Source organism: Lemur catta, chromosome 19 (genome assembly GCF_020740605.2).
Source record: "Lemur catta isolate mLemCat1 chromosome 19, mLemCat1.pri, whole genome shotgun sequence".
Classification (NCBI taxonomy): Eukaryota; Metazoa; Chordata; class Mammalia; order Primates; family Lemuridae; genus Lemur; species Lemur catta.
The window spans coordinates 35,811,993-35,824,012 of NC_059146.1; the positions used below are offsets into that span (position 1 = coordinate 35,811,993).

Here is a 12,020-nt window from a genome sequence, read left to right on the forward strand (position 1 = left end):
AAAATTCATTTATTCTTTAGGTTAAGATTTGGGTAAGGATGAAAAGAGTATTAAATAACACGAATTATAGATTCTTTGTGACTTTTAACAGTCCTAGGGAAGAAATTATACCTGGAGTCCTCTTAGATGTGACAGTGGCTTCACTACTGCCATCGGTGGCCACTCGTGAGGACATTGTGGGAGGACTGCCAGTCACACCCACTGCCGGCTCAGGGGCCTCGGGAGGCACACAGGCTCACCTCAGAAGTTTTCTTTTAAATGTATTGGCTTGAAAAGACTGGAGCTCAAGAAGCATGAAGCCAAAACAGAGACCTTGACGTAGCCACACTGAAAGCTGACTTCTCACTCAAGTTACCAGACACAGCTCATAAAACCAGCTGTCTCAAAGACAGTATTATCTTTATTAAAAAACGGATAGACATAGCAGCACTTACAAGAGTTCATGAAAGGCATTGTACGTGTCAACGGACAGTGTGGAGAGGGCAGGCCCCGCCCGGCACTGTGGGCTCCGCGCGGTGCCCGCTCACAGCCACCTGCTCCGCTTAGCACCACGCCAGCCGGCACACCTGAGGAAGCAGCGCGGCGCTCTCCACTTCAAGCCTTTGTTGTCTGCACCAACAGTCAGTCAAGTCAAGTATCACCCTCCGTAGCAGCATCTGGAGCACTCACTGGTGTTCTGAGGTGGCTGGTGTACTTGACCCCCTTGTTAAAAAATCTAAGCATTCAGTAAAAACACTTCTCCCTGTCCAATGCCATCTGCAGAAATACTTCTGTCGTGGAAGAGATGCCTCTTCCCTTGCATGTGTCTGTAAAAGCTGATGCAGGCTCCGCCGCAGTAGACAGAGAGCTCAGAGCAGGCACTTGCGCATGACTGTCTTTGGTGGAGGATGTTGGTGTGTCATGCTGTCCCCTGCCCACCGCTCTGCTTCTCACTGCTCGGTGGTGGGGTGAGGACCCCGGTGGGGAGAGGAGAAATCCGATTCTGTTCAGACAATATGGCTTTCTTTCCTTGGGCTTTGTCCTGTCAGTGAGAACAAAAGGGGGAAATGCTGAAGCGGAGGACATATCCCTGGGCTTCACCTACCACGTGCTTTTTCTATGGAGGTGAGAGGACGAAGATAACAAAGAACGACCTAAAAGTCTCTGGTCTACGTGACACGGAGACACAGAACCTACTGACCAGAATTTTCCTTTTTCCAGGAATTAAAAGAATTGGAATTTTTCTAGGAAATCTGGAGCCTGCCTGAGGAAAATGAATAGGCTGTGCCAGCAGTTCTGAGACTCCCTCTGGGCAGGAAGGACTGAAGGTGGGAGTGGCACTGACCAGCAAGTCCAAGCTGTCCCTGTGGGTCTGTATGTTGTGGGCGTCATCGGCAGGAATCCCCCTGAAGTGCTTCAGCTTCGAGCTCCCCGTCTCCCTTATGACCATGGCGAACGGGACCATCCACTTGGCGCAGCTCTCTATGTCGCACCACTGGTACCCTGCGGCGCAAACACACACGGCTCAGTCTGAGGCTGACAATTTGTTTGAGTCTCACACCCGTTTGTACACTCGCTGGAAAGACAACGTACCTGAAACCTTTTGCATCAATTCAGACGAAGAGAAATGATACAAGGCGGAAGCAGCAAGTACACCGTAAGAAAATTCTAAGCAGTCGATGTCCAGGACGCAGAGATCCAAAAGCTACGGAGAAGGAAAGAGCACTGACACAGCTAACAGCACACGTCCCTCCACATGCCCCACTCTCGCTGCGGGGCAGGCAGACCCACACAGGAGACTGAGCCGCCTACCTCTGCGATCTGTATGAAGATTTGCTGGGGATACTGCGGCAGCAGCACTTCGTACACGTCATTCAGATACGCAACCTGCATGTACACGTTCAACCAGGACACGATGGTCAGGGGACTTAAACGCCACTTAAGAGCCTACAGGGCAACAGAGAAAAGGGACCAATGACTGAGCGAGTAAGTTCAAAATGCAGCCACGTTCCACGCCACAGTGTGTCCCACTGCAGAGCACCTGTTAGATGCACTCATACTTCACGTGGAGAAGATATTATGGATGCATTTAAAAAATGACTGAAAAATTAACTTGTAGCCTACCTTCATAATCATTAACTCCATGGTAAGAATTTCGTCTCCGGAACAAGCTCCATCTGTAACATAAGCAAACTGGTGCAACTTTGGAGGATAGATTTCCTAAAAAGGAAATAAAAGGAAGATACCACTAGCACAAAGTCAATTTCTAAAGGTTTCATTGTACAATATACATCCCAAATTATCCTTTTTAGCACCCTGTTATGGAAAGAGAGGGGGGCGCATTGATGGGATTAATACAGGAACCACTCCAATGGTTCAGAATGTGTTAGCTGCAGAAGAAATAAAACCCCTAGCCCTACTAAATAAATGCATAAATAGATAGAACTTTTACATGTTGTGAGCACTTTTGAAATTTTCATCTTTTCAGTACCTTTAGCGTGTTTGAAAGTTGGGCCCATATACCCTTCTATAATCACACCAAAATTTTAATCTTCTGAGTTCAAAGTTCAATGTAACTACAGTAACCTAAATATTCTATACACTCACAACTCCTCTCTCCTCCTGGTTATTTTCCAGCCTTTTGTGCATGTGTCTTAACTTCAGAAGCCCTCCAAACAGAAATATGTAGGATATGCATTACAGACAAATAGTTGACCTCTTTGGCTACTCTCAGTGGAGCTCAAGAAACACCACATATTATACAACCAGTATTTGAAAATTATTTACCTCAAGTTTGGCTGCAATAAATAAAGATGAAATCCCAATAAGCTGTAGAAGTGTTTTCACAACATTTTCTTGCGTTGCCATGTACCGATCAAAGAAATCCTGTGCCAAGTAGAACGTCTCCCTGTGGAGTTTGTAGACTTCACACACCTGAAAAAATATTCAGTAAGTTTTAGAACAGTTATTTAAGTGAAAAATAAAAAACCTGTAAGAGCATCACAATGAAGAGCTGGCACTTAGATACAAGGGTTAAGTGTTCTGTGATCTGTGCAGCAGTGAGAACAAAGTTCCTAGGCCAGGGAAGGGAGACGTGTTTACAGCCTGCTCAAAGCAGCATTTTCATTTAAGGAAAAAACCCCAAAACAAACTATCATATGAATTACGAACTTTCTCAGAGAATGCTGCTCCCCACTTTATAAATTTCACTGTGACTTGAGGAAAGAACTAGCATTTTCACAACCAGGCCATACCAGTTAAGAAAGTTTATAAGCTGGACCACATTTATTAAAAGATTACAACATGCCCCAAACACTGTAAATCCCATGAGACAACAGCTTTTTTTTAAAACAGAAGACCCAGAGACTTAGGTTCTAGTTTAGGCTATAACTTGGACAAACCCATTTATTCAGATATCTCAACCTATAAAATTAGGAGGATCTGATAAAATAGTGTACATGTTGGGGTTGAAAAGGAGCAAGAAAGTATTAGATCTCAATTCTTTGTCATCACCCAACGTCTGATCATGCACATAAACTGTAACGACAACACTGCCGTTCCCAAAATGGACATCTCACATAGGTGTACTTTATGGGGTTAATATGAATAAAAAGAGCAGAGAAACAACAGAATACTGCTAGAAAATTCTACCAATTACCAAAGACTATTTCTAAAGTCCAGGTTGAGCCAGACATAGCTATTTTTAAAAACAGACCTTCAAAGTATAATGGTGTCAATTGCATTAGAACTTCTCAGCCATAACATTTTTATAAGAATGAGCTGAAGCCTAAGAGATTAAAACATTTTACATCTAATGCTTCAAGAAATGACGGTGTGTGGTGGGCAACTGCAAGGCCTACACTTTAAAAGCAGACCTGCCAAGGCATTCAGTCCAGAAAATGTTCACATCTTCAGGGACCAATGAAGAAACACAAATTAAGAATGATTAAAATTTCGTATACACCATTTCTAATCTGTATAAACTCTTCAAGGAAAATATCATAGATGAGGAAACCAAGACACAAAAGCAGCGGTGACTTGCCTGGCAAGGACATGCTGGAGTGAGTGGCAACAGGGAATCTGATTCTAGGACTAGCACAACTGAGGCACACATAACCCCTGGGAATGCTGACTTTCCCAAAGGGTGTGTTCATTTCTAGCAAACACAGCATTCCCCCTATTTGCCGTTTTGTTTTCTGAGGTTTCAGTCACCTGCAGTCTGAAAATATTAAATGGAAAACTGGGGAAATAAAAAATTGAAAAGTTTTAAATTGTGTGGCATTCTGGCCCATCCTGCTCCCACCTGCCTGGAACCTGAATTATCCCTTTGTCCAGAGGATAAGCCTGGAGTACCTGGGAACCAGGCCACACAGCAGGAGGTGAACGGCAGGCAGGCTAAGCTCCCTCTGTATTTACAGCCCCAGGGCTCACATCACCGCATAAGCTTCGGCTCTTGTCAGATCAGCCATGGCATTAGATCTCACAGGAGCATGAACCCTACTGTAAACTGCACATGGGAGGGATCTAGGTTGCCTCCTTATAAGAATCTAATGCCGGATGATCTGAGGTGGAGCTGAGGCGGTGATGCTAGTGCTGGGGAGCAGCAGCAAATACAGATCATCATTAGCAGAGAGGTTTGACTGCACAGTAAATGCATTTGAATCATTCCAAAACCATGCACCCCCATCCCATGTCTGTGGAAAAATTGTCTTCCACGAAACCGATCCTGGTGCCAAAAAGGTTGGCGACCGCTGGTATAAGCCACCCGACCCTTAGTCCTTTAGGAGCTGTCTTGGTTTTCAGATGGATTGTTGTGGTATTGCAGTGTTTGTGTTCAAGTAACCCTTATTTTACAAAATGGCTCCAAAGCATAAGAGTTGTGGCCCTGGAAAATCTGACATGCCAAAGAGAAGCCATAAAGTGCTTTCCTTAAGTAAAAATGTGAAAGCATAGGGGAAAACATAGTATGGACAGGGTTTGATACTATCTGTGGCTTCAGACATCCATTGGGGTCTTGGAATGTATCCCCTGAGAATAAGGGAACCATCATAGTTAGACACTCTTCTACATGTGGTTTTTTTTATAAAATGGATCTGTGTGAAATGTCCTTTCACTTCACAGAAGAAAAGCCCACTTCTCACCAACCCAAGTCTTACGAGGTTGTCTAGGAAGCCAGTCCTTTAATAGAGGAGCTGTAAGTCACCTGCAGTACATCCCGGTAAGAGAAATGCTGATAAAATTTCACTTTTTAAGTTTAACAGTTATCTATAAAAACTTTTAACACTTGCTCTTTCGATCAATTGCTACAGAGAAGTATGATAGTGTGGATCAATATATTTTGTTAGGGTAACACTCTGTGGGGAAAGGGAGGTGGATTTCAAGAGTTAAAAAGAAACAATGTAAGATCTGACTGTTAAAAGTCAGCTTATTCATATATTTTTATAATTTATGATAGTGGCTATCAAATAGCTGATATTTGCTTCCCAGTGGATACATATAAAAGCAATTCAATGATCAAAGCTCAAATATCAATAGTTACAATTTACTGGAAAATACAACCTTTGCAACTATTTAAACTTTGATGGAAAAAATTAGATGCCAATTTTAAAACCCCTAAGAGGTATAGAGATTTTAGAAATTCTTTTAAGCTTGCTTTTCTCTTTCTGCCACTGTGGAGCCTGCAGAGGCCTGCTGGGAACAGGACTTCTAAAAGGCAAACATGGCTGGAAGGCTGTGGTCCAAGGTCCATTTCTGCCAGCTATAAGCTGGGTCTCCAGAACCATGCAGCTTTTCTTAAAGTTGAAGGTGTTTGTGCCTGAGATGAAATTGAATTCTATTTGGGCAAGAAATGTGTTTATATGTACAATGCAAAGAACAACACAGTGACTCCTGGCGGCAAAACCAGAGTGATCTGGGGAAAGGTAACCAGGGCCCACGGAAACAGCGGCAGGGTTCGTGCCAAATTCCAGAGCAAGCTCCCTGCTAAGGCCACTGGAGACAGAATCTGTGTGATGCTGTACTCCCCCAAGGATTTAAACTAATGAAAAGTAAACAAATGAAAGTAAATTTGTGGGGGAAAAAAACTCTTCTAAGAATGCAAGCAAAAAAGTCAAAAGATCACTGCAGTAAATATACCATAGAGCTTCAGAAATACAGACTGTATCAGTGGAATAAAACACACGAAAAATTCATAATGCACAGGGAAATCTAGAAATAGTCAATGCTTCCAGTGACGAGGACGATAAGCTCACCTCCATTAACCAATCCAGAAGAATTGCTCGCATTCTAGGCTGCAGAAGAGGGTGTCGCTGCATAAAGTGCTGATCCCTTAAGTATGTCTTTTCCTTGTTTAACATGATTTTCCACACTTCCTCTCTATTTGCCCAGCTACAAAAACAAAAACAAAAACCCCAAACCCACCCAGGTATCAGTATGCATCCCTACTAATGAGGGCTAAGGGAGAACATGGGGTAAGAGATCTGGAAGCCACGTGGCAGAGTCAGCACTTACTTCAGGACAGGCAGAGGTGAAGCTCTGGATGGTGTGAAACTCTGAGGCTTGCATGCAGAATTCGGGTACACCGGCTCATCCTCTTCTTTGTCAGGTGTGGGGATCAAGGAGCAGGGGTTTGCACAGACTGTGTTACTGTCCCAAGGCTGTAAATGAAAACCACATTTAAAAACGTTTGATGTAAACCAGCTATTTGTACATTCACTGATTTGTAGATTAGCCAGAACTTCAAAAAAATACATCCACACTGGCAAGTAATCTCCAGGCCTAGATATTGTGGCCTCAGTTAAGATGAAGATGGCATGGATAAGGAAAAGGCGCAGTAATGACTCCAAGGTTTCATTTTACTTCTGTCATTAGCAAAGAAGTCTATGTAGTAAATACCTAAGAAACTAGGAAATCAGTAGCATTTTATCTTCCACATTCTCATCCTCATATGAAGATGCTTTAGTGGCAAAATGGACACAAGAGAAGAAAGATAAAATGCAAACAGCTTTTGCATTACAAAAGAAAGTACAAACCCACTTGCAGCACAGTAAGATACTGGCATGACTTCTGCAAGTGCTTAAAAAAAGATACACTGTGAGATTATTTAGTCACAATTCAAAGATTTGTTTTTTAACAAGTACAACTAATCTACTAAAATTTCTTATAAATAAAACATAGAATTTCCAATAAAAACATTTACACAGCACTACACATTCACAAGTATAAATGATCAAAAATGTAAATTAGCTGCCATCTTTATTAAAGTCCCCTCAGTTTAAAACAAAAACTCATCAAAAGTGACATCTTCTGGTTGCAGGACTAGCCAAATATATTAAACAATGGAGAACTTTTGTTTTCTTTTACTCAAAACAAAACAAAAAGAACATCTGCCTAGGTAAAACCAAATCAAGCAGTCACAGGTCACATCAAGAAGTCCATGGAGAAAGGACCTTAGATACTCCCGAAGACCTTTGAATCCTCAGAGCCTTGCACAGAGTGACACTCAACCATCTGATAAAAGAATGAACTATCATTAAAACCCAAAAATATGCTTTCCTTTCAAGATTTCAGATGCTCAATTTTCAATTATTTGGAAAAGACTAAGGTCATTTTGCCATTTGGAAAATCCTCTTTTTTAAAACTATTCTGGTTCATCATCCCACTCTAAAAAGAAAACTATTTTTGATTTTTAAAGTTATAAAACAGTGACTTGTTGAAGACATTAGGCAGGTAACAATCCTGCTAGCATGGAAGCCCTGTGAAAGCCTGAGAACCTTGGCATCCATAGAGACCACTAACGTTGACTAGAGAACAAAATAGACAACTGGGATGACTGTAAAAGAACACAGAAACCCGGGCTGTAAGTGCTGCCTTGAAGACATGGCACATGGTGGCTACCACAGAACACTGGCCACCTTCAGAGGAAGCCCAAGCCCTTTCAGTGAGTCAGAAGAGCAAAGCTAGACAAAGCTCTTCTCTACCCAATGTACAAAGAATTGGGCATGCAAATTATCCATGACACTTGTGTCAACAGCTGTGCGAGGAAGGCAACTTCCTTTCAGTTCTAGTATCATGCGCTGGTAGCATTTTCTTGACTCAAAAAGGGTCATATTACAACTGCTCTAAGTTGCTCTTCATTCAGGAAGAATGAACTCTGGTTTTGAAGGCACAAAGTGGGTGCCGCCCTGTATGGCCAGATGGCTGGCACGTACAGGAGCAGCCTTTGGAGATACACTAATTGGTAGCAGTTTCAAATCAGCATTTCATAGACAACTTAGGTTGAATCACAAGTAGACAAATGGTTCCCTAAGTTGGTCTTTTTAGGAACCAGTGGATGACACAGAAAAACTGACGCAGAATAATTAAGTCTATGTCCCTTAACTTGAGTGTATACCAAGCTTCAAAGGAATCGGGGCTAGTCTGACTTTATTTAGGAAGGAATGGGATAACAGCAAGAGACAAATGGTGACTGTTCCTCATCACTCCTGACTCCTCATGCCACTTTTTCTTCTGCCAGATTATTTTCTGAGAAGTAACTAATAATTGTCTAGGATTCTGCTTCCACAGAAAAGTCGGGTCTCATGCAAAATAAACTAAACGAAAAAATGGACATGTTAAATAGATTTTGGATGAAAGAGTATTCTTTTCCTTAAGAACGGCCCAAGATAAGAACCATCAAAGGTTCCATGTGGTCTTGATGAAGCAGTTACATGGAGGTTAGCACGATGGCTCCAAGTGGCAAGTTCCAGGTTGTTGTACTGGGCTGAACTATGAAAGCTCTGCAGAAAAATTCTACGTATTCAGAGGCAAAAAGGTTCTGTTGTAACAGGAAGTTCTAGCTTCATGAAACTTCACAGAGAAATAATAAACACACTGTTTCATAAATAAATTGATAATTTTTAAGCTATCTACTCTACAAAATGTACAAAAAACCTGTTGTCATTACTCTCTGGACAACCATGAAAATGCCTCCCAGTGGGAATGCCATGGCTGTCCGTGTATCACAGCTGTCACCTCTCCACAGTCCAGGGACAGAGCCACAAGCCAGTCGCAGGCCTCGGCTCTGCTCAGGTCATCCCTGAGAACAGAGACTACTCTAAGACTCTAAGAAGTCAATGTGGATGGCTCTGCTATGTCTTGAGCTAGAAATTTCATTTCTGTTCAAAACACAGCTGAGAAAATAAACAATCTTGAATTTCACAAAGTAGGGACTCATTTTGTAATACCCACAAAATCAACTTGCTTGATTTAAAGGTTCTTTTTAAGCGGTGGGAGAAGAGCGAGCTTCTTCTCATTTCTTTTCCTACAGTGAAATATTTCTTCTGAGAAGGAAATCATCAATCCCGTGTTCAGTATTCAGGGGATCCTCCTCAGAAGTGCTTATTACTAGGGTCTTTCGTGCAGTGACTGATGCTACTGCAAGCAACGAGGCCAATGTGAACACTCTGAAGTCCTTCCCTCTCCCAGACCAGCTCCCAGTGGGCCTTCCCTCTCCCAGTGGGCCTGGTGGCCACTGCTCTACAAAGTGACATGCTGTCCGCCGCTAATCTAGCTGCGACCACTGCACACAGGTCTGTGACTATTACTGCTCAGCTTTATCTGTGACAGAGTCAGAAGGCCTGACCAGCCCGTGTACAGATAGGCTGCTTCCCCTACCAGAGCCGTAACTACCATCTCCAGCTATTTCTGGAGGTAAAGAGATAATAAAAGCTTTTTCTGCAAGGAACTTCTGATATTATAATGATTATCACACTGCACACAGAAAATGTGGCAGGAACTCCACAAGAATGGGCAAGAGAAATGGAGCAGTCAATAAAAAAGTGTTGAGACACACAAACCAGTACACGGAATGCTCCACTAATGCTCTTGCTGAGACCAGGTCTAGCCCCGGATGGCCGTGTTCGATGCAGGGGACTGCTGGATAGGCTAGAAAAACTTCCAAGGCCAGAAAGGGGGAAAAGTTTGAAACCTGACCTAAAGAAGATGGGAGACAGTCCTTAAGGCACCATGACAAAAAACAATAAGTGTAGATGGGGGAGAAGTTGTTGCTCATAAACACACAGGCACCTCCCCCAGTTCTCCAGCCTGAGACAAGGCTATGGGCCCAGCTCTGCCCCTGGTTTGCACAGGACTCTGGGTTAACTTTCTTCTTCTCTCAGTTTCCGCATGGGCACATGGAGAGGCCTGAGTTATCTGATGTCCATGCTGGTCCCTCCCAGCATCTCCACGTATCTGGAATCTCGGATGATGCCAGCCAGGAACACAAGACCTTCCTGGAGGTCCCAGGTGGCCGGAGGCCAGTGCCCTCTGACAGCGCACTCAGCCACATGGACTGCGGCTGCAGTCACACAAACTAACCAGAGTGTCCTGGAGGGGGGGACAAGAAAGCAGAGCCCTAGTGTGACCCGCGGCGAGCAGGCCACCCTCCACCAGGCCCAACCAGCAAGTGCACCCACCTGACCGCCGCACTGGCCTCGCACCGTCCTGTCAATTTTGGCAATTTCCTCATCTGGATCCTGCAGAAACTAACAGAAACGACCCCCACCCCAGGAAACACCAAACAGCCCATAAACAAACAGAGAGAAAAAGAAGAAAGTCGATTAGGTTATGAGCACCCTGTCTGCCAGAAGGACCCCGGGCACCAACCCCCTAGCGACAAATCGGCCGGGAGAGCCAGCCCAGCACCCAGGTAAGATGGGGGTAGGGGGTCCTCCCAACCTGTCCCCTTTGTACTCACAACGGCCACATTTGCCTTCCTTTTTCTGGAGCGAACGGAGAAATCCATACCACTTTCCTCTTTCATGGTGCCCCGTTCCTTCGCATCCCTGCAAGCCGGGGTGGCACAGAGGCGGGGGGCGTTCACCCCAAATCTCGGCTCGCCCCTCCCCCACCCGCACTCGCTCGCGTCCCCGCGGGCCACTCACCTCTCCCTCCTCTCCCGCGGCATGGCGCAGGGCTCGGGCTCCTCGCTCAGGCCTGGGGGCACGAAGCGGGCAGCGTGGCGAGGGCCGCCGCGGGGACGGGGACGGGGCCGGGGCCGGGGACCGCCGGCCCCCCCGCACCCTCCCCTCCCCCCACCCCGCGCGGGCGGCGGCGGCCGCGGGAGCCTCTCGGGCCGTCCGGGAAAATGGCCGATGGGCCCGGGTGGCCTGTCACCCGTGGCGCCGCCTGCAGCCAGCGACCCGGTCCGATCCCGGGGTGGGGGGCCAGAAGCCCCCCGAAACTCGCGTCGGCCCATCGGCTCCTTCGGGGCCGGGGCTGCCTCAGTCTCCCCCTCAACACCTCCCCCGAGCGTACGCGAGCCGCCCTGCCCGGGGCACCCGCACCGGCAACTCAGGACCCGCGACCCGGCGACCCGGCGACCCGGCCTCACCCCACCCCCACCCCCACCCCGGCCCGGCCCGGGAGCGCCGAGTCCCGGCCCGCGGCCCGCGGCAGGGCCTTACCCGAGGCCGTCTCCGCGGCAAGCAGGCGGCCGGGCCGGGGCGGCGGCGGCGAGACGCTGAGGCGGCGGCGGCGGCAGGCCGAGCGCGCGGCGGCGGGATCCGCGCCTGCCCCCTACACCGCGCTGGCGGCCGAGCCGGCTGCTCCTGCGCCCGGCTGAGAGCGGGACATTTAAAATCCCTGCGCGCGGAACCGGCCCCGGCCCGCCCTCGCGCCTTCCCCGCCCCGCCCCGGCGGGTGCCGAGCCCCTCAGCGGCCGCCCCGGGGCCGGGCCCGCCCGCCTCCGCCTCAGGACCGCCCGCCTCAGCGCGCGCTGGCCGTGCGCTCGGGCAGCTGGGGGCGGGACCGTCTCGGGGGGCGGGACCGTCTCGGGGGGCGGGGCCCCCGGGGGCGGGGCCTGGCTGCGCAGCGCGCGGGACCGCGGGGCGGGGCTCGCTGACAGGGCCTGCGCGACGGCGGACGGCGGACGGGACGCGGGACGTGGTAGGCGGGACCACGCGGCCGTGGCGGGGCCTGCGCGGGGCTGGACGCGGGAGAGCCGGCCGCAGGGGGCGTCGGGGGCGGAGCCGGGCGGCGCGGGAGCGGCAGGAACCGCTTGG

General features: G+C 47.5%; 2 protein-coding genes and 1 pseudogene across 7 annotated transcripts in view; 2 read left to right on the top strand and 1 right to left on the bottom strand.

The window, feature by feature from the left end:
* Positions 1–368: 368 nt before the first annotated feature.
* Positions 369–11,448, bottom strand: CCNE1 (cyclin E1). Of its 3 annotated transcripts, none has more exons than XM_045532420.1 (12): positions 11,424–11,448; positions 10,902–10,953; positions 10,715–10,802; positions 10,434–10,493; positions 6,490–6,635; positions 6,231–6,366; positions 2,767–2,913; positions 2,104–2,199; positions 1,792–1,926; positions 1,573–1,684; positions 1,325–1,482; positions 369–1,021 (listed from the first exon to the last, which is right to left on the bottom strand). In XM_045532420.1, the coding sequence occupies exons 2-12, from the start codon at positions 10,922–10,924 to the stop codon at positions 899–901; spliced, it is 1,224 nt and encodes a 407-aa protein (XP_045388376.1). In that variant the 5' UTR covers positions 10,925–10,953; positions 11,424–11,448; the 3' UTR covers positions 369–898. The 3 variants fall into 3 exon arrangements, with proteins under 3 accessions (XP_045388376.1, XP_045388375.1, XP_045388377.1); XM_045532419.1 differs by having other exon boundaries at positions 10,434–10,502; positions 11,424–11,447; XM_045532421.1 differs by lacking the exons at positions 10,434–10,493; positions 10,715–10,802; positions 10,902–10,953; positions 11,424–11,448 and adding an exon at positions 7,428–8,599.
* On the top strand, positions 5,699–6,020 carry LOC123624788 (annotated as a pseudogene).
* Positions 11,449–11,840: 392 nt separating the features above from the next.
* C19H19orf12 (chromosome 19 C19orf12 homolog) overlaps positions 11,841–12,020 on the top strand; it is a 57,479-nt gene continuing 57,299 nt past the window's right edge. Inside the window, exon 1 of one of the 4 annotated variants that reach the window (XM_045531781.1) lies at positions 11,841–11,904. The gene's annotated coding sequence lies outside the window, so the exon portion shown is untranslated. The remainder of the gene's footprint in view (positions 11,905–12,020) is intronic. The other 3 variants (XM_045531782.1, XM_045531778.1, XM_045531785.1) reach the window with 3 other exon arrangements.